The sequence below is a fragment of the Rhinopithecus roxellana genome, chromosome 13 (genome assembly GCF_007565055.1).
Source record: "Rhinopithecus roxellana isolate Shanxi Qingling chromosome 13, ASM756505v1, whole genome shotgun sequence".
In the NCBI taxonomy this organism is placed as follows: domain Eukaryota; kingdom Metazoa; phylum Chordata; class Mammalia; order Primates; family Cercopithecidae; genus Rhinopithecus; species Rhinopithecus roxellana.
In genome coordinates, this window is record NC_044561.1 from 35,610,075 (window position 1) to 35,630,100 (window position 20,026).

Sequence of the window (20,026 nt, forward strand, 5' to 3'; positions counted from 1 at the left end):
GATTACCATCGTCCCCATTTTACAGACAGGAAACCGAGGCGCAGAGATGTGGGGACTTGCCCAAGGTCACAACCAGAGAGTGACACGGCTGACTCTATGCTGGTGCCACCAGCTCCAAGGCACGCCGGCTGCGTGAGTGACCCGGGGGCTCGCTTCTTTGTGAGCAGGGAGCACGTAGAGTGGGCAGAGGGAGCCGAGCAGAAAGAACCAGTCTGAATCGCCAAGAGGAGACAGCATTCTTTAATCATGCTGGATGGCAGGGCGGGGCGGGGTCAGGCTGGGGCGGGGTCAGGCAGGGTGGTTTATAGCACAGGTCTTCCTGGCACTTGGTCAGACCCTGTTTCCGTCATCTGGCCATGGAGCCATGGCTCCCTCGGCTGTAAGCACCAGAGATCACTCTGGGCACCTCGGCCCCAGAGTCTGCATGAGCACCAATGGGCGGAGGCCGCCTCCCTCTGGGGAGAAGGGCAGGCCACCTGGGTTTGGAAGGCTAGGGGGCCACCAGGCCACCCCACCCCGGGAGAAGAAATCGAAGGCCCAAGGTCCTTCCTTTGGCTCCGCCTCTCACAGTGACTAGAAAATTGCCTGCTTCAGCTCCCCAGACCTGCTGAGGGCTCTAAAGCCTGGGGCTTCCGCCCTGGCCCTTCTCCCACAGTTGTTTGTAAAGGCAGCACCAGGCCGGAGGAGGGCTCTGAGATGAGGAGCTGCCCACCGGGGCCTTAGCACCTTGATAAAGCCTGGAGAATCGGGGCACTGGGCCAGTGAGGGGCAGAGAGCACCTGGGGACAGACATCAGTGTCTGAGGGCAGCGGGAGGCCCTGGGAAAACTGAGTTTCAGATGCCTTTGGTGTGGGGGTTTGAGCAAGGCCCTGGCAGAGCCCTGGGAGGAGGCAGGAAGGGGATCCCAGTGCAGAGGGCAGTTTTCGCAGGCTGCTGTATCAGCTGTGGGGAGAGCTATGGGTGTGGGCTCCATTCCTCAGGGACCCCTTCATCCCACAAATGCCCCCATACTCCTGGGTCTTCTCCTCACAGAACCCTTGACCTGTCCAAGGTCCCCTGGGGTTTGTTTTAACGATAGGCATTGGGCAGGTGGATGAGGAACAGAAAGGGGATACCCGCCCCTGCCACTGGGACCCCGTCCCACCAGCCTTGGGGAGTGGTGGGTAGTGGAAGACCAGCAGCACCTGAACACCCAGAACACAGGGCCCCATGAGCTCTGGGTCTGCTTTAAAACCTGTGTACACATCTCTCCCCACCTGGGCTGGACTGGCTGGTCACTGAGGGCAGGGGCAGGGCCTGTGTCTGACTCCCTCACCCTTCCTGGGACCTGGCACAGCGAGTGCTCAGCGTTTAATGAATGAATAAATGAACAGTGACTGCAGTGGTGCAGGCCTGAGCAAGAAAAGAGGGGGAAGGGGCAAAGAGAACATAGCACCGGGAGCCCTGGAGGGATGAGAGAATTTAAGAATGTTGGAAGAGGCCAGGCGCGGAGGCTCACACCTGTAATCCCAGCATTTGGGGAAGCCGAGGCAGGTGGATCACCTGAGGTCAGGAGTTCAAGACCAGCCTGACCAATATGGTAAAACCCATCTCTACTAAAAATACAAAAATTAGCCGGGCGTGGTAGTGGGTGCCTGTAATCCCAGCTACTAGGGAGGCTGAGGAAGAAGAATCGCTTGAACCTGGGAGGCAGAGGTTGCAGTGAACTGAGATCATACAACTGCACTCTAGCCTGGGCAACAGAGCGAGACTCTGTCTCAAAAAAAAAAAAAAAAAAAAATGGGAGAATTCTAGAATGTGTAGATTCCAGAATGTTCAGAAAGTACTAGAATATTGAGAAAGTTCTAGAACCTGGTTGCTCCAGTGTGGTTCATAGACCGACCCCATCAGCATCACCCAGGAACGTGTTAAAAACACAGAATCCTGGACCCACTCAGACCTGAGTCAGAATCTGCATTTAACACGAACCCTGGGTAATTTGTGTGCATATCCAAGTTTGAGAAGTGCTGGGCTACAAGGCTGGGAAAGTTCTAGAATATTTAGGTTAGAAAGTTTCTTAAAATAGGTTCAAGAGAGAAAAGAGGAGCAGAAATAGGCTGGGAGGGACGATGGCAGCCAAGAAAGAAGCAGGGTCTCCCCAGAATGCCAGGTCCCAGGGGACCTCCCTGGCCTTCCTGCTTCACAGCGATGCAAACTGAGCCCTGCAGGGGATGGGACTAGCACCTGGGCTCTCCGGCCGGGAGGATGGCCCAGAGGGCCTCAGTCGTCCTCAGCCTTGATGAGGTGGCCACTGAAGGTGATGTAGGTGTCGAAGTCGTTGCTGTAGATGGCGTTCTCGCGCTGGCGCTTGAAAAGCCGCACCCAGACGCGGTCCCCGTAGGCCAGGTCCAGCATCACGCTCTGGCTCTGCATGATGCTGCGCTCGCTGGGCTGTGCGTACAGGATGACGGCCTCCTTCTGGTTGTGCATGATGTGCACGTACGTCTCCTTGTAGTTCCAGCTGTGCACATTGAGGCTGAAGAAGTAGATGCCGCGCAGGGGAGCAGCAAAGTGGCCGGCCGCCATGTCAAAGCACCCATCGAGGTTCACAAAGACCCTTTCGAAGAGCAGCGTCTGGAAGTCCTCGCCGCTGTGCAGGGCCGTCTTGCGGCCCACTGAGAAGGCGAAGAAGCGCTTCTGGCACGGGGCGCCGGGGCTGCCCATCTCCCCCTTGTCGCCCTTGCTGCCCTGCGGGCCAGGCTTCCCTTGGGGACCCTCCCTGCCCATGTACCCTGGCAGGCCCATCGCGCCTGGGTCCCCTTTGTCACCTGTGGGGATAAAAAGGGACAAGTCAGGGTGGACATCTGAGCCTGCTCCAAGGAGGTGCCCACACTCATCTGTGAAGGCGCTGCCCCTGTCCTGGCCCAGAGAAGAAGGCAGCATTTATTTAGCATCTACGGTATGCCAGACATTGCCTCCCCAAACGCCTGCCTAAAGAAAACATCATGGCCGGGCGCGGTGGCTCAAGCCTGTAATCCCAGCACTTTGGGAGGCCGAGACGGGCGGATCACGAGGTCAGGAGATCGAGACCATCCTGGCTAACACGGTGAAACCCCACCTCTACTAAAAATACAAAAAACTAGCCGGGCGAGGTGGCGGGCGCCTGTAGTCCCAGCTACTCGGGAGGCTGAGGCAGAAGAATGGCATAAACCCGGGAGGCGGAGCTTGCAGTGAGCTGAGATCTGGCCACTGCACTCCAGTCCGGGGGACAGAGCGAGACTCCGCCTCAAAAAAAAAAAAAAAGAAAAAGAAAACATCATGACCATCTTCACTTCACAGAGAGGTTAGGTGACTCACCCCGGGCCACAGAGTGCAGGAGAAGAGGCAGAACTTAAAATATGGTCTGTCCCCAGGGTGACTTGGCTTCCCCTCACCCAGCAGGGAGGGTCCGACTGTTGTCTCTGGGACACCAGGCCCAGGCCCCCACCCCAGGACCACAGCGCAGTCCAGGCTGGCAGGGATGTGCGGTGTGCTGGAAAGTACTTTGGGTTTCCAACCCAGGGAAGAAGCCAAGAAAAATACCTTTGCCCACCTGGAGGAAAAGCCCAGGTTAGGAGCCAGGAAGCCCTTGGTTGGCAGTCCTGCCCCGTGTGACCTGGGGCACTCCATGGCTGGGTCTGGGTTTTCCGGTCTATATTTTAAAGAGGATTATGTCCACCTCAGGGGTGTTTGTGAGCTCTCAACAAAATGTCCTGTGGGAAAGCACTTTGCAAACTCTGCAAATAAGAGGCAGGACAGTTCACCCAGCATGGCTGGCCCACCCCGACCTGCTCTGAGGTCTGGCAGCATCTACAATGGCCCCCAGGCAGGCACAGCCCTGCCCAGCCCTTAGTCCAGGCTGACTTTGAACATAAGGAAAGCAGGTGACCACCCACACCTGGAAGGACCTGACCTCACATAGCTCCCTGCCACCTGTCACAGTGCCTGGAGTCACACCAGCAACCACACCCTTGCATGGGTTAGAAGGCCCTGTGTTTTCCACAGGTGGGGAAGGGGGCAGGAAGGAGGGCACAGGCCCTTGAGGCAGAAGCCCAGAGAGGGGGTCAGGGCAAGTCCACAGCTCTGCAGAGGTCTGGCTCCACCGCCTCGCTGGAGAGCCGCGTCCTCATCTGCACAGCTCCAGAGCGTTTGCAGAAAGCTTGCTGTGCCCCAGCCCAAGGGAAGGAAGGAGTGGAGGGTGGACTGGAGGAAGGGGCTATCTTCTTTTTACAAATAAGGCAGCAAGCTCAGGGTAGGGGAGAAACCAGCCTGACTCACTGGGCAAGGGAGCAGAAGAGGTGAGGCTGGGACCCAGGACTCCCAAAGCCAGCCCAGGGTCCCTCAGCCACGGCAGCCTACCCAGCTCCCAGCAGGCTGCTGAGCTGGGCACAGGAGCAGTGACCCCGGGTTTGGGGAGGGCAATGAGGAGGGACCATCAGCAGCCAGGCACCTCTCCAACCTCATGCAGAGAGCTAACTCAGCCCTGGGGAAGCTGGGTGGGGAGGGGGGGGTGTGAGGAAGAGCAGTGTCCTCCCCATGAAATCAGAACAAGGGCAGGACAGGTGCCAGGTGACCATTGGCTGTGCAGTGGAGTGTCCCCGGGGAGAGCTCAGGAACAAACCTGGCTCCGTCCCTGACAGCTGTGTGGCCCCAAGAGACTGAGTTTCCCCTTCTGCAAAGTGGGAGGAATAAGAAAATATTGAACTCACGGGCTGCTGTGGGCAGAGACCGAAGTTAAGAATGTCAAGGCCTGGCCACAGTTGTCAGCCACCACAGCCTGGAAGGCAAGCAAGTCCCTCCGCATCCAATTAAGAGAGCGGGTAGCCAGCCCTCACCTGGACGGCCCTCACCTGGACGCCCTTCACCTGGACACCCTTCACCTGGACGGCCCTCACCTGGACAGGATCTCACCTGGACGGCCCTCACCTAGATAGCCCTCACCTGGACGGCCCTCACCTAGATAGCCCTCACCTGGACGGCCCTCACCTGGACAGGCCCTCACTTGAACGGCCCTCACCTGGATGGCCCTCACCTGGACAGACCCCACAGGGCTGCCTGCTCCGACCCTTGGCCCCCGCTGGCTGCTCTCCACATGACGTTAGAGGGATCCATTTGAAACCTGGGTGGGATCAAGTCCCTCTCCCACTCAAACCTGCCCCTGTTCCCACTCCACTCAGCAGAGCCCAAGTCCCTACGGTGGCCTGTGGTGACAGCACCCCATGTGATCTGAGCCTGGTGCATCTCCCAGCCCTGCCCCAGGGCCACTGCACCAGCTGTGCCCTTTGCCATGAGGCTCCTCCACCACCTCTTAGAAGCCTGTGCTCCATGGGTCCTCCACTGACCACCCCGTTCAATATGCAGCCTGCAGCCCAGACCCACACTTCTGAAGCTCCTTTTCATTTCCCAGAGCACTGATCACCGTCGAACATTCCACTCCACCAACTTAGGTTGCTCACGCCCCGTCTCCCCACCGAGAACAGGCGCTCAGGCAGGAGGCATCTTGGCCTGGTTTCATGCTCCATCGTCAGTGTTGGGAAGTCCTGGCTCACACTGGGGCTCGGTAACTCAGGATGAAAGAGGAGTCTGGACAGGTTTCTGCCCTGCCCTCTACTCCCTCCACCTCAGCTCCCTGGCCCTCCCTGCCCACTACCAGGCCCCATGGGAGGGCACTTACCCTTCAGGATGGTGATGTTAATGTAGGGTCTGATCTCAGGCAGGGCGTGCGGGAGGCCGGAGGAAGAGGCTGAGGACACATGGGCAGGATCCAGGGGGTCCTCAGAGTCACAGCACCGTTGGCAGCTGCTGGCCACAGCTCTGTCAAAGGTGAGCTCCACCTTAGGGACCTCACACATCAGGAGAAAGAGCAGGAGCATTGCCCAGAGGGGACCCAGGGCGGCTGTCCCCATGGTGACCTGGAACAAGGAAGGAGGGACAGGAACTATATTTCACTCAACATCTACTATGTGCCGATGCCTGGGGTGGACGGGTTCTGCCTCCCCGAGCCAGAGCACTCCTGACCTAACTCCAGAGGGAAAGTTATTGCCCCATCTATCAGACAAGAAGATTGAGACCTCCACAAAGCAGCTGTTCCCCAAGATCGGGAGGAGACTGCGGCAGGGGAGGGCCTGGATGCTGAGTCTCCCAGCACCCAGTCCATGGAGGCTTCTGCTACACGCAGGCCTGAGAAGGAGAAAGCCCCTCTGAAAACAGCCACAGCGGAGAGCAGACAGGGATCCCAGGAAGGCTTTGCTTGGGCAGATGAGATGTCCCAGCTGGCCATGGGTGGCAACCCAGGAGACCATCAAATGCTTTCCCGCCCACGCACCTCCCTCTGGCATTTTCTTGCCACCGACTCCACTATCCCCAACAAACACATGCCCCTCAGGCAGGAGGTCAGAGGTTAGTGAACACTGGGGACAAACGTGGAGGATTCTGTAGGCTTGTTCTCAGGAGAGGGGATGGATGGCTGAGCCCATGTTTTGGCATGAGAACACCGTAGTTCTGCAAAAAGAGATAGGAGAGTTCATTGATCCTAGCAGACAGAAAGCAATATCCATGAGAGCATGTGGGGTGGTGCAGGGCGATGGCGTCATTGCATCGCCGAGCAATCGAGAGAAGGCATACCGGCTCCTTGACTGCAGCCCATTGCTAGTCTTTAGAGTGCCTTTGTGCAAAGTAAAGAAAGTGCCCCTCTGGACAAATTCGAAATAAGAGTCCCCTCTGGAAGGACGTGATGCTGAGGGTGTGCAGCTTGGCAAGGGCTGGCGCTAGCCCACCTCCCTGCTCAGCGCCTGTGTGCAGTCAACAACCTATGAAACCCAACCTTATCCAGAAGCCCTGCAGGGAGGGTTCTGGAGAGAGAGTTAATTCATTGGAAGATGGCTGTGTCAATCATCGTAGACCTGCCAATCAGATGCCAAGGTGGTAGATTGGAATTAAGGGGTAGGACGAGGAGGTATGAAAAATTCTAAAGGATCAGAAAAGTGTAAGTGTTGGTGAGGATCTCTGTCTCTGGCCTTGTCCAGGAAGGGGTCCAGGGTTCCAGGAGAGAGGCAGGAAGTAGCCTGGACAGCAGGCGCTAGAGACAGGCCTGGGTTGGGTGGGCAGGAAGCCGGGCAAAGACCTTTGAGGTGGTGCAGCTTCTGGGGGCTGGCCCCGAGTTATCACAGGATCAGAAACTCTGCTTTTGAAACCAGACTGGTTTTTACACTTCTGGCGTTTCTTTGTTTATTTCCTTTTTGTTCTCCTTTAACATTTAGTAGAATTCAAAAATATTTTTTTTGTGGTTAATACATGTAGACAAGGTACAATTATTACTTTTTAAAATGCCACCCTATCTCAGCTGAGCACTGAGGTGAGGGCAGAGTTTTAAAGGGGCAGGATGGCCAGGTGAATGACTTACTCTTGCAGTCCCAGCACTTTGTGAGGCCACGGAGAGAGGATCACTCGAGACCTGGAGTTCGAGACCAGTCTGGGCAACGTAATGAGACCTTGTCTCTATTTTTCAAAAATTAAAATTAAAAATAAATAAAGTGGCAGGAGCCCTGTCCCCCACCCCCAGAGCTGGGTGGTAGCAGCAGGAGAAGGGGTGTGGGCAGGGAATCTCCAGAGCCACCTCCCTCTTCCTGGAGGTGACTCTTCCCAAGCTCCTGTCTGCCCAGCCTGGCTGGGTTCCTGGTTCTGCTCAATAAGGAGGTCAAATCCTCAGAGGTCAACATCCTCCCTGTCGGAGACTGTCATCCTCAGCTTTTACTTATAAATGACAAATCCCAGTGGTTTTGGAAATCCCAAAATCCCCTTCTTTTTCCCAGCCATAGATATGACGTCATGAGAAAAGCTGAGGTCTTAGAGTCAAATCTGAGACCCAGAATAGTTTGCAAGCTGTGTGACCTAGGACTAGCGGCTGAACTTCTCTGGGCTTCCTGCTCCTTGATACTTACAAGGAGATGACACCTCCCTCTCCCTCCCCAGTAATTTGGAAGGATTTCAATGCAGAGAAAGTGCCTGCCTTATAAAAGACTTTAAAAATATATATATGCTTTGACTTCTTCCCTATGCCTGCATGGGATGGGAAGGAGAACTTCTCCCAGGGGACTGGCATGGTTTGGGAGCATTTCTGTTTCCTATTGGCCCCAGCCAGATGGGAGTCAAAGGCTGTGAGACACAGAACCGTGGCCTGGGAGCAGGAATCAGGAAGCCGTTAACGAGGAATCATAACCGCAGCTAGGATCACAAACTAGCTCTGGGGGTGGGTGCCAGGCAGGAACCAAGTGTGGGGACCAAGTCATAGAGAGAAGTTTTGGGGTCCTTGCTGCTTCCACTGGGGAGCTGGGACCTCTTTGGGGAGGGAGCGGCAGGGCAACTTTTCTCCGTCCAGGCAGGCCGTGCAGAGCTGAGTTTGTGTGTGCCCGGGCAGGGGCGGGCACAAGCCGGGAGCAGTGGAGCAGGAGGAAATGTGGAGGGGAGAGCCTGGAGAGGCTGTCCCAGTCAGAGGGAGAGAGCAGGGCCCGAGATGCTTCCAGGAAGCAAGGAGGGAGGAGAGGAATTCCAGTCTCTGACCCCAGTCCCCAAGCTGAGGAGCCTCTGGTCACTCACCCTGTGTCCTGTGGCCTCCCCAGGCGAATCACGGACCCTGTGCCACTGCATGGCCTCTGGCTCCTTGGCCCATGTCTGCAATACTAACTTGTTGCTGGCCCAGACCCCCAGGCCCAGCAGAGGAGGGACAGAGGAGGGGATGGAGGGAGAGAGGGCGGAGGGAGGGCGGAGGGAGCGGGCAGAGCCGCTTCCCACTTCCCCTCCTCCCTGCTCCCTCCCCTTCAGCCTCTGGGTTCTGCGGAGATAAAGGGAGGCAGAGATGTCCTTTGCTTAACTCTTTGGTGATCCAATGGGGTCTTGTTTGATTCAAAGGCCTAGAAAGTCAGAGCAGGGAGGAGTGTGAGGCTCCCTGATGATTGGGAAATGGACACAGGGATGGGGCAGAGGAGCCCCTAGGTTGCTCAGGAAGGGGGAGGCAGCCCGGAGTCCACCCTGAGCTAAAGTGCTCAATTGCTCTGAGTTATAGAGGCAGGGTGGGTAGCAGAGAAGGTGCAGGTGTTGGCCCTCCAGCCACAGGCTAGAATCCTGGCCCTGCTACCACAGTCACATTGCCTCTCAGAGCCTAGGTGTTCCAGAACTGCAGTCCTCAGCCCCCTTTGTGCCAGGCACATGGGAGGGCTTAACCCATGTTTGTTGGGGGAATGACCAGGCTGACCTCCTCAGGTATCATGCAACTGTTACCAGAGAGGGGTCCTGATCCAGAACCCAAGAGACAATTCTTGGATCTTGCACCAGAAAGAATTTGGGGCAAGTCCATAGAGCAAAGTGAAAGCAAGTTTATTAGAGAAGAAAAAAAAAAAAAAAAAAAAACAATGGCTACTCCATAGGCAGAGCACCCCCAAGCACTGCTATTTGGCCATTTTTATAGTTATTTCTTGATCATATGCTAAACAAGGGGTGGATTATTCATGAGTTTTCCAGGAAAAGGGTGGGGATTTTCTGAAACTGAGGGTTCCTCCCACTTTTAGACCATATCCAGACATTGCCATGGTATTTGTAAACTGTCTTGGTGCTGGTAGAAGTGTCTTTTAGCATGCTAATGCATTATAATTAACATATAATGAGCAATAAGGATGACCAGATGTCACTTTTATTACAATCTTAGATTTGGCAGGTTTTGGCTGGTTTGTTTACCACATACTGTTTATCAGCAGGGTCTTGATGACCTGTATCTTGTGATAACAGTCCTGCCAACTTCCTATCTCTCCCTGTGACTAAGAATGCCTGACCTCCTGGGAATGCAGCCTGGCAGATCTCAGCCTCATTTTACCCAGCCCCTATTCAAGATGGGGTTGCCCTATTTCAAACACCTCTGACATATTTCCCTACTCTCTTTTACGAGGGAACTCTTAATCTTAAGGGTTATAGAGGGACGAAGATCCATCTTCTGTAACTTCTTCAGGCTGAATAGGGGCGATAATATTCCTGCCTGACTATTAGAGTCTCTTGTGTTTGGTGCAAAGAGAAACTCAGTAAGAAAATGTTAGAATGTTCAGAGTTATTCATAACTCTGAGTCCTAACAAAAGGTGATATCTGGAAGATTAATATGTGTTCAATTTAAGAAAGCATTGAGTAAGCTTATCTTGCATTCTTACACAAAGAATATAACAGCAATATATTCTACAACAGCAAAGTAAAATAAGTAAAATTATCCCAAGTAAACCAAATAAGAAGGTTTTCCATAAACTGGGCAAGAATGCCAATTAGTATTGACTTACTGGGTAAAATGAGGCTGAGACCTACTGGGCTGCATTCCCAGGAGGTTAGGCATTCTTAGTCACAGGAATTGCTAGACGAGCTGATATGGAGTTGCTAGATGATTCCGATACATGCCCAGAATTAGATACGGCTCCAGATTTTTATGTTATCCATCCCTCTTGTTTCTGATGAGAGATAGTCAAGAGATAACTGTTTGGTTCACAGAAAGGAGGAAGGTCAGTCTAAATCGCAGAAAAAAACTCAAAAACAATGGATAAGACTAGGATCTAATGACAGGTGTACCATATTTTTTGAAACATTGTTTTTTCTCTCTCCAATCTCCCATTTAAAAAAAAAAATCATCGTAGGACCAATTTATTTGCAAAATAAGCTTTAGTCTCATTACACTTGGCTTCATTATTTGCATAAAATGCAGCAAATATAATTATTTGCCATGTAGGCTCCTTTTAAAATTGGCTTTGTTTCATAAGGTATCTTAGATTAGATGTTTTAAAGCTTTGAGCCCAGCTATGGATTTACCTATGCCTGCAAGTACCTGTATGAGTTAGATAAATTCCTCTCCTTTTGAGGTCCCAAGATAACTTGGGGTTCCTGGGCCTGTCAGAAAGTTGCGTTCTTTACTTACCACAGGTCAGGAACCCCATACAGGGACTTCATATACAAGGTACAAAACCAGTTTTTCCAAGGGGCTTTTATTGGCTCTCTTAGTCAACTTTAATTCCTTAAAGAAGTCTGTTTACATTTGAAAGCATGTCATTCCAGTCAAACCCTTGTTAAATAACCAGTTTCTCTGATTATGTCCTGTTCACAAAAAAAAAAAAAGAAGAAGAAGGAAAAACAGATTCTTACTGCACTTATGCAAATAACTATATTGCCATAAGTTAAGAACACTCACAAATAGTTTCCAAATTCTGGAGAAATCAGGTAGAGAGAAAAAAAATATATTCCAAATTTTGTTTTTGGACAAAACTTTGTTTTATAATCCTTATAGGAGCATACTTTACTCAATTGTTAAAAGCTGTAAATAGCTCAAGAAGTGGGGGTTTCTTGACTCTGAAAAACAAAACAGAAAGATCAACAACATTTTAAGCAAAAAGTCATAAAAGATTATTTCAGTCTTTTATTAGTTCAGTCTATGCAATTAATTCCTGTTTTGCTTGATAAATACGTGTTAGTTTTCCAGGAGAGTCTTGGATGCTGTTTTCTTTCTCTCTGCATTTAAGAGTACTCATCAAAGTTCTATGGCTGATTATAAACCACCTTTTGAAGAGAATAAAAACAAGACAACAATTGTCTATGGATGACAAAAGGGCTTAGGGCAGCCACGGTTAAACAGTTAATATCATTGACTAGGAAATTTGGATACCTCTGTGGCACATAATAACATAACAATTACAATTATTATTGATAATGAACATTAGTATTGATAATGTTCATATCAGAATTATAGGAGTTTCCCATAATTTTGGAACACATACCAATAACATATTTATATAAACACAGCCCAAAGAAAGCCAAACACAATTTCATATTTGATGATGCTTCATGTATTCTTTTAATGTACCAAATAAGCCAAATATGTCATTTTTGGACTTTAGGGGACCTAATATCTAAAGGACTAATCAGGTTAGAAAAAGACATAACTTAGAATGTGATTTTGGAAAGTTTGTCAAATATCAAAAATTTAAAACATTTGATACTACAAAATAGCATCCCAGGTCACCATAAGCCATTTATTTGGCCAAAATGATAACTCAAAGATGTTTTTAAAGGCAAAAACCTTTACTCACTGATAAAGGGAAGACTTAGCTTTCCAAAAAAACTGTCTCCTTTGTTTCCCTTCTTTTTTCTATAGCTTATTCAAAAGGCAAACAAAAATCTTTAATTATTTTTCAATATTACATGAAAAACTTGTTCAAGAGAGAAAGCCAAATTTTACCTTTACATTTGTGTACTATTAATGTGAAACTCAATTCATAATAAAGCCTTATAGACAACTCTGTCCAATTTTAATGTTTGACCATGAGGTAAGATTCTCATAAACCTTTTATAGCTCTTTACAATTTTCTTGTGAAAGAGTATACCAGTGCTCTAAGAAAACCTTGTTATACTTTTATTCCATATTTAATTTATGGAAAAAACTGAATAGTATCCCTTTAATTTAAGCCAATAGGTTCACACAGAATTTCTTTTACAAGATTAATCTTTCACAAACCTTCCACAACTTGCTCAAGCTTTATCCAACCTAACTTGAAACAATCCTTTAACCCTCTAAAGTAGGGGGGGGAATCCACATTCCCATGCTTTCTTATAATCTTCTTACCAAAAGCATATTCTACTTTCCTTACACACCTTGCATATAAAACTGTTTTTCCAGTTGTCTCAATTACATATGTTACAACGTTAATTCTTAGCAACTGTTATTTTTGGTGAAAAACTTGGTAAGTAAGTGGTTTTAATTAAGTTCCAGGTGTGGAGCCTAGGACACTGGGCAGAAGTGCAGATAAGGTCTGACTCTTTCCAGCATAGCTGGGGGCATGGCTAACTCGACAAGTCCCCAGGCCTTATCTAGAATCTAATGGCCCCAAAGCAGGTAAGCTGGGCAATTTTCAAAAGTCAATGATGCAGTTTATGACCTTGAAGCATTTAGCAAACCTAATATCTGACCTGCCTAATTTAGACCCAATGTCTAAAGTTTGAAGATATTTTAATTTTACCAATAACCTTTAAAAGTCTCTTTATTTCCCAAAGATTATTAAAGTCATGTGAACCAAAAGGCATTAATGTTTTTATTTTTCTGACAAAATATTTGATCTAAGTACTTATTATTTTTAAGCCAATTAATCAGAGCCCTTTCATATATCAACATCACACAGACAACATATATAAATACACAGACAGACAGAAGATCCAGCAGTTGTAAGATTTTTCAGTTGCCAATTTTTAAGTTTATGAATTGGATTACTGACTTCAGGGTGGAGCCCTTCAAGAAACAGTGCCAGGAAAGCCTGCAGTTTCTAAGGCCTAATAAGCAGGCACAGCTGGAAGGCAAAACAGATCTCCAAAATTAAGGGTCTCATTTTTATATTGGATCCCAGATCCCAAAGAGAGGGAATCAGCTCATCCCCCATGGCAGTCTTATCTTTCAGTGGAGGGTGGGGTGCTTCCATACTTCCTAGGTGGCCACGAGTATGCTTTACTGATCCAAATGTGTGAAGAGCCAAGTATCCCCACAGAACTGCCATTACCCGTCCCTAAAAGTCTATTTCCCACCTAGTTATTACATAGCTAGGCTAAAAGCTCTCTTACAATGCAGAGTAATTTCTGATATCCCCAAAAGTCAAAACTGTCAGATAACACAGTACAAAGCAGAGCGGAGCCTTAGATTTTCAGAGTGGGCTATCTGCTTTCAATTCCTGGGGATCCGTGAGGAGAACAGAGGTTTCTCCCAAAACAGGGTCTGTGACACCTCCTATTTTTACGGACAAGTCCCAGGCTATTAAAATTTATGTTAGGTCCTCTCAGGTGGGGCATCAAGAGTGGGAAGAAGACAAAATAGTGAAAAAAATTCAGTCGACTGAAAAGAAAAACTTTTTTCAGAAAACTAGACCCAAGAAGAGAAAAAAAAAAGCATAAAGGCCTTTTAAATATATGTATAGCTTGGATATCCATTTTTAATTAAGCTGACTTTTAACCAAATCTTGTTACCAGACTCTAGCCAGAACAAACAGCTTTTGTTCTTCACCAACAGTAACCTCCCAGGTGAAACCGGTAAGCCTTAACTAAGGTTATCACTTAACCCAGGTATACAAGGTATTTTCAGAGAGGTGATAAGCAGTTTTTATGAGATCTAGAATCGCCAAGCGTAGCTCAAAGGGTAGCTCAGAGAAAGGAAAATTCAAAAGAGAAGTCAGAAGCTGTTTATAGAGGGGAAGAGAATCAGTAAAAGGCAAAAGTCACATAGATACTAAACCAGAAAGGACTCATTCCCTAAGATGGGAATTGAACCTGGGTCCCCACTGTGAAAAAGACAAAGCCTTAGCCAGTGAACCACGGAACTGAACAGGCTTTAGTGTTCCTGGAAGGAGCCTAGAGAAGCCAATTCCAAGTTTGCAAAGGCTTTTAACAGCTCAGGATAATTTTTAGGGCTATCACATGAACTCCCAATTTCCTGTTCTCTGGATGGTGGAGACTAAAAGAAAGTACTCCCACATGATCACAAGGTTAAACTCCCAAGGACATAAAAAAAGACAAGACAGAAACATCTAGTTTTTGTTTCAGGGACTTGCCGCAAAGTTTGTAACTGACCAGTTTGCTGGGCCAACTTGAATAATGGGCTTATAGGGGTCCTAGGCCCACATTCTATCCTATAGTACCTCTTTTTATGACAGATTGACACAGAAAGAAAAATTCATAGCACAAAGTACACCAGATTCTCTAAAGCTTAAGACTAGCCCCCATGAATCCTTTTTCATATTAATGAAATTCCTTGCAGGAGAGACAAACAGTGATTGTTATCATTTATTCAACCAGTTTGCACAGAGAGGCCAGAAGCCTGACCGGTAAGAAATTCCTACCCTTTGTCAGCATGCCAGGTTTCTGGGTTCCCTTTCTGTCTGTGGCTTTGATGGCCCTGCTTACTGTGCCATTGCTATGGGGGCCAAGCCACGTTACAAAAGGAAATCATCTTTTTCCATTTCATGGAACCACAGGCAAAAGCCTCTTAATTTTGTAAGATGCTGTCCAACAGGCTGCATGGGGAAACCAAATTAACATTTTCCATTTCAGGACACTAGCCACCCCACTCAGTGCCCAACATCAACCTGGCAAGGTTCAAACTTGCTCCCAGTGTCCCTTGTCATCTTTGATCCACTCCAAGTGAGGTGGAATGCCCTCCAACCAGGCGTTTCAATATGTGGTGTCTGGGCAAGAGGGAAGAGTGGACAGTCACCCTGAGTGACAGAAAAGATAGAAAAGAGAAAGGAGAGAGGAAGAAAAGCATTGCCTGCCAGGGGGTGGAGAAGCCGAGGAGCTCAGGGAGGCCAAAGGTACCCATTCCATTGACACTGAATCAATAGTTCAGGAGGTCGCTTGTCAGTGGCAAAGGTAGCTTTTCCAGCAATCTGGTCATCTCTAAAGTTTCCCCCTTTGGGGAGAAGAAAGCTCCCCATGTCCCATGATCCTGTACATGCCTAATCCTGTCACCCACATCTGTCAGCAAACAGTGCAAGGCAGATTAATCCAAAGAGAATAGTGGTTAACGTCCCGTAGTGCCTAATCCATTTCTCCTTACCAAGGGACTTTACCGAGGGGGATCTCTACCTCCCTAGATCTTAAGAAGGACTCCAACCTTCTTCATTTGGGCCTCCAACCCAGTTTCTGACAAGCATCTTTGCCCTTTACTAAGAGGGACCTTTAACCCCCTATTTCTTAGGAGGGACCCTAACCCCAATCTATACATTACCCAGGATAAAATACCCCTTACTTACTCAAAGTTGGCCAACTGGGGCTGTGGTCTTTTTCCTTTGGGTTGGTGGGTTTCTCTGGTACTGTCCCTTTGTGGTTCACCAGAAAAATGGTACTGGAAAGGGGTCCCAATCCAGACTCCAAGAGAGGGTTCCTGGACTCGCACAAGAAAGAATTTGAGGTGAGTCCCCCGAGTTAAGTGAAAGCAAGTTTATAGAGAAGTAACGAAAGAATGGCTACTGCATAGACAGACCACCCCTGAGGGCTGCTGGTTGGCTGTTTTTATGGTTATTTCTTGATTATATGCTAAACAAAAGGTGGATTATTAATCAGTTTTCCAAGAAAAGGGAGATTTCCCCAGAACTGAGAGTTCCTCTCACTTTTAGACTGTATAAGGTAATTTCTGGACATTGCCATGGCATTTGTAAACCGTCTTGGTGCTGGTAGGAGTGTCTTTTAGCATGCTAATGCATTATAATTAGTGTATAATGAGCAGTGAGGATGACTAGAGGTCACTTTCATCACCATCTTGGATTTGGTGTGTTTTGGCTGGCTTGTTTACCGCATCCTGTTTATCAGCAGGGTATTTATGACTTGTATCTTGTGATACCAGTCCTGCCAACTCCCATCTCATCCTGTGACTAAAAACGCCTAACCTCCTGGAAATGCAGCCCAGCAGGTCTCAGCCCCATTTTACCCAGCCCCTATTCAAGATGGAGTCGCTCTGGTTCTAACACCTCTGACACAGGGCCAGGGCAGCAGCCAAGTCGCTCCTCCATGCTCCAGCCCCAGCTACACCAAAGTCTTCCTCTGACTGGAATTCTGCCATTGTTACTGACTCATCCTGGTCTTCTAGAACTATTCCCCTGTGGAAATGACCCCCAACAAGTTCATAGGACAGTAGCCTGTGTGCCTCTGGGTCTGGGCAGCGTCCTGCCTCAGTTTCCTTCTTGTTAGGCAGGGGGAAGTTTGGCAAAGACTCTCTGCCCTGGCTTCCTGGGGCCCGAGACTCCTGCATAAAGACTGTCTCAAATGTCCCTTGCCCTCCACCAAGGGATTCGGTGGGTTTTGGCCAGCTTGTTTACTGCATCCTCCTATTCTACATTTGTTGAGGGCTTACTGCCTGCGCCAGGTCTCATCTCTCTCGGGGCTTTTGGTCCCCAAAGGGAGTTTATATTCATTACTTCAACTAGTCCTAGGGAGCTGGGGTCAGGCAGCTGAAGTGACTTGCCCAAGGTCACATAGCTGGTAGACAAGAATAAAGCCCCCTACAGAACAGAAGACTCTCCAACCCGATGGAGTTCCCTTGGGGCTTGGGCATGGGTGGGGAACAAAGCGTGCCAATCAGGGCCATCCCGGGAAGGGGGAGGTGCAGGAGTGTGGGGACCCCGGTAGGGCTGGGGAGGATATATTTAAATCTGGGGCTTCGGGTGCTAAATCCCAGTCCCCACTCACAGCTGGGCAAAGTGTGGAGGATGGGACAGCCCCTGGGCTATGCATCCTCGACCAGGGCTCATCCTTGAGCCTCCAATTTCCAATTTACTTGGGAGATAATCAAACAAAAGAATATGAAGCCTGGAAAGATCCTCAGAGATTCTCATCTGATTCTTTCATCTGACCAGGAGGGACACTGTGGCCCAGGGAGGATTTATCTTTGGCCCAAAGGTCACGTAGCAGACTGGAGTCCAAGCTGGGATGACAGCCAGACTCTCCCAACCTCCAGCCTTGCGCTGTCACCCCTCCCAAACTGACTTGGAATCCCCCAGGTCGTCCATTCAGGGCTGCAAGGGGGCCCAAAGGAAAGCAGACTAAAGGACTTTGGCTGCTGGGAACACCCAAAGGCCTGCACTGGCTCTGCCCTCTACGTGGCCCTGCCCCAGGCAGCATTCCCAGGGCACAGAGCCAGGGCTGCAGAGGGAGGGTGCCAAGGGGAGCCTCCCTCCCTGCAGCTTCTAAAGGAAAAGAGTTGAGTCGGCAGCACTGGAGAGGGAGACAGCTCCTGGCTGGCTCCAAGCCTTTGGGCTTAGAAAACCTGACCTTCTGAGGAAACGGCGATGGAGAGAAGGATCAGTGAGTGGGACTTGGGGAGAAACAGGCTGGGGACACAGGAATGGTTTTGTCAAGGACCAACTGTGTGCCTGGCAGTGTTTCATACCGCCCTTAACAGCTCCTCTGCAGAGAAGAGCTGCTCAACCCACTTCACAGGTGAGGAGGCTGAGGTCTGAAAATCCAGGCAACTCACCAGGTTCTGGGGCCAGCTCATTTGGCTCCCGGCTATGCAATGCCCCAGAGAAGAGCCTCTTATTCCTCTAGGTGCGGGGCAGCTGGCAGGAGTCAGAGCAGACAAGAGAGAACTCTGAAATATTACACTTCAATATTTTCCCTCCCACTAGCTTTGACCAGGCCTGAAAATTCCTCCATTTGTGCGTCATCCGTTGGTGTCCCAGCCTTTCTGACAATCTCCTCAGCTGGTCAGGTGGCCTGGAGACAGAGCTCCAGCTCTGGGGCAGACAAACCTGGGTGATGACTCAGCTCCCCCTCCTAGCTGTGTGACCTTGGGCAAGTTTACCTCTCTGAGCCTTGGTGTCCCTGGGCCAGAAAAACATAGGGAGGCCAGGACCATCAGAGCCCACTGGTGGAATGCCCAATGGGGGCGCTCCCCACTGGCCACCCATCAGTAAACCTGTGTGCCCTTTCCCAGGCACCCTGGAACCCAGGACAACAGCATGACCAGGAGGAGTGCAGGCCCAGGGTGGCTCTCATCACCCTGCTATCACCCCCAGCAGCAAAGGAGTAACCCCAATGCAGAAACCCAGGGTATGGACCCTGTTTCCCCAGCCACCCCCCATCCCTTTCCCCTGCCCCTAGAAGCTGGCTTTTCTGCCCCACCCGTTCTGTGGGCCTGCCACGTCTTGACTCCTCTAATCCTTCCAACAATGCTCTGAGGTGTTACCTCGTCTGTCCATTTTACAGACGAGATAGATGAGGCACATACTGACCACGAGCCAAGTCCCTGACAACCATCCTGCACTTGCCCACGTTCCAGCCCAGGGTCAGGAAAGGGTGTGAAAATAAGCACATTCAGTCAGCGCTTACAAAGCACCGCGTGCTTCATGTATTTAAAACATAAAATGTGTGCCTGTCAAAAAAGGAGACAGGACAGTAAACATGATGATTCCTGGCGTCCGCTATGTAGGCTGTGAGTGGCAAGTCACAGATCTAATTGTTCAGGCACAGAGATCAATTTCAACAAAGGAAGACGCCAGCGCCTCCTGCTGGGCAGAGCCCCCCCCCCCCCCCCGCACCCGGGAACCTGTGACGCTCCCCTCCCCCGCCTGTCCCACCAGCCCGTCCCCTCAGGGAAATTTGGGGCAGGCCACGGCGCCCATGCACTCGCTTCTTCCTCCAAACCCCCGCAGTCTCCGCAGCACCTCCCCGCCACACACACACACACACACACACACACACACACACACACACACCGGCTTCCTCCCGCCAGGAGGGCCCCGGGTCTGGTTCTACCGAATCCCCCACGTTGACCCGCCCAGGGGCCGGGAAAGTTTCGCCCTCCGGACCCAGGTTCCCCATCCTGGGCTTTCAGGACGTCGGATCCCAAAGGTGTTCAGCGGAGTTGGGCGGGCTGTCATGTTTTACAAAAGGGGAAACTGAGTCTCGAGAGCGCCAGCGCCGCACCAGGCCCTCTGCCCCAGAGGGAAATCTGCTGTTTGATGGAAGTGAAACCGAGACTCAGGGACACTGAGGGGCAGCAACTTCCTCCCCGGACACGACAGACCGACCAGTGGCAGAGCCAGCATGTTGGAGTGTGTGGCTGGCGCCAACCTCTCCCTTTCTCCCTGCAAAAGGAATGGGAACGACGCCCGCACGCCAGGCTCGAGGAGCCCCTCCCTCTCCACCCGCTTCGGCCTCAAGCCCTGGCTCGTGGCTCCCTCTGCATAGCCCAGGGCTCAGGCAAGCAGGACCCCCACAACCACGACAGCGCCAAGGGCCCAAAGGCCAAGGACTCTCCTCTCTTGGCCAACAACCCCCGGCCTCCGCAGCGCCGGGAAAGTGCCTTTGCGCTTCCGGCTTGGGGTGAAGCCGAGCAGATCCAAACAAGGCCGAGTCTGGCCGAGTGTTGCCGAATAAGCCGAGCAGAGCCGAGCCTGGCCGAGTGGAGCCAAGTATCGCCGAATAGAGACGAGTCCAGCCGAGCGGAGCTGCGGTGGG

The 20,026-nt window shown here is 50.5% G+C and overlaps 1 protein-coding gene across 2 annotated transcripts; it reads right to left on the minus strand.

The window, feature by feature from the left end:
• Positions 1 to 219: 219 nt before the first annotated feature.
• Positions 220 to 10,430, minus strand: C1QTNF6 (C1q and TNF related 6). 2 transcript variants are annotated; one of them, XM_030914726.1, is made up of 4 exons: positions 10,333 to 10,430; positions 8,614 to 8,927; positions 5,693 to 5,930; positions 220 to 2,807 (listed from the first exon to the last, which is right to left on the minus strand). In XM_030914726.1, exons 2-4 carry the CDS (start codon positions 8,662 to 8,664, stop codon positions 2,260 to 2,262), a joined length of 837 nt encoding a protein of 278 aa, XP_030770586.1. In that variant the 5' UTR covers positions 8,665 to 8,927; positions 10,333 to 10,430; the 3' UTR covers positions 220 to 2,259. The 2 variants fall into 2 exon arrangements, with proteins under 2 accessions (XP_030770586.1, XP_030770587.1); XM_030914727.1 differs by lacking the exons at positions 8,614 to 8,927; positions 10,333 to 10,430 and adding an exon at positions 6,344 to 7,220.
• Positions 10,431 to 20,026: the final 9,596 nt, after the last annotated feature.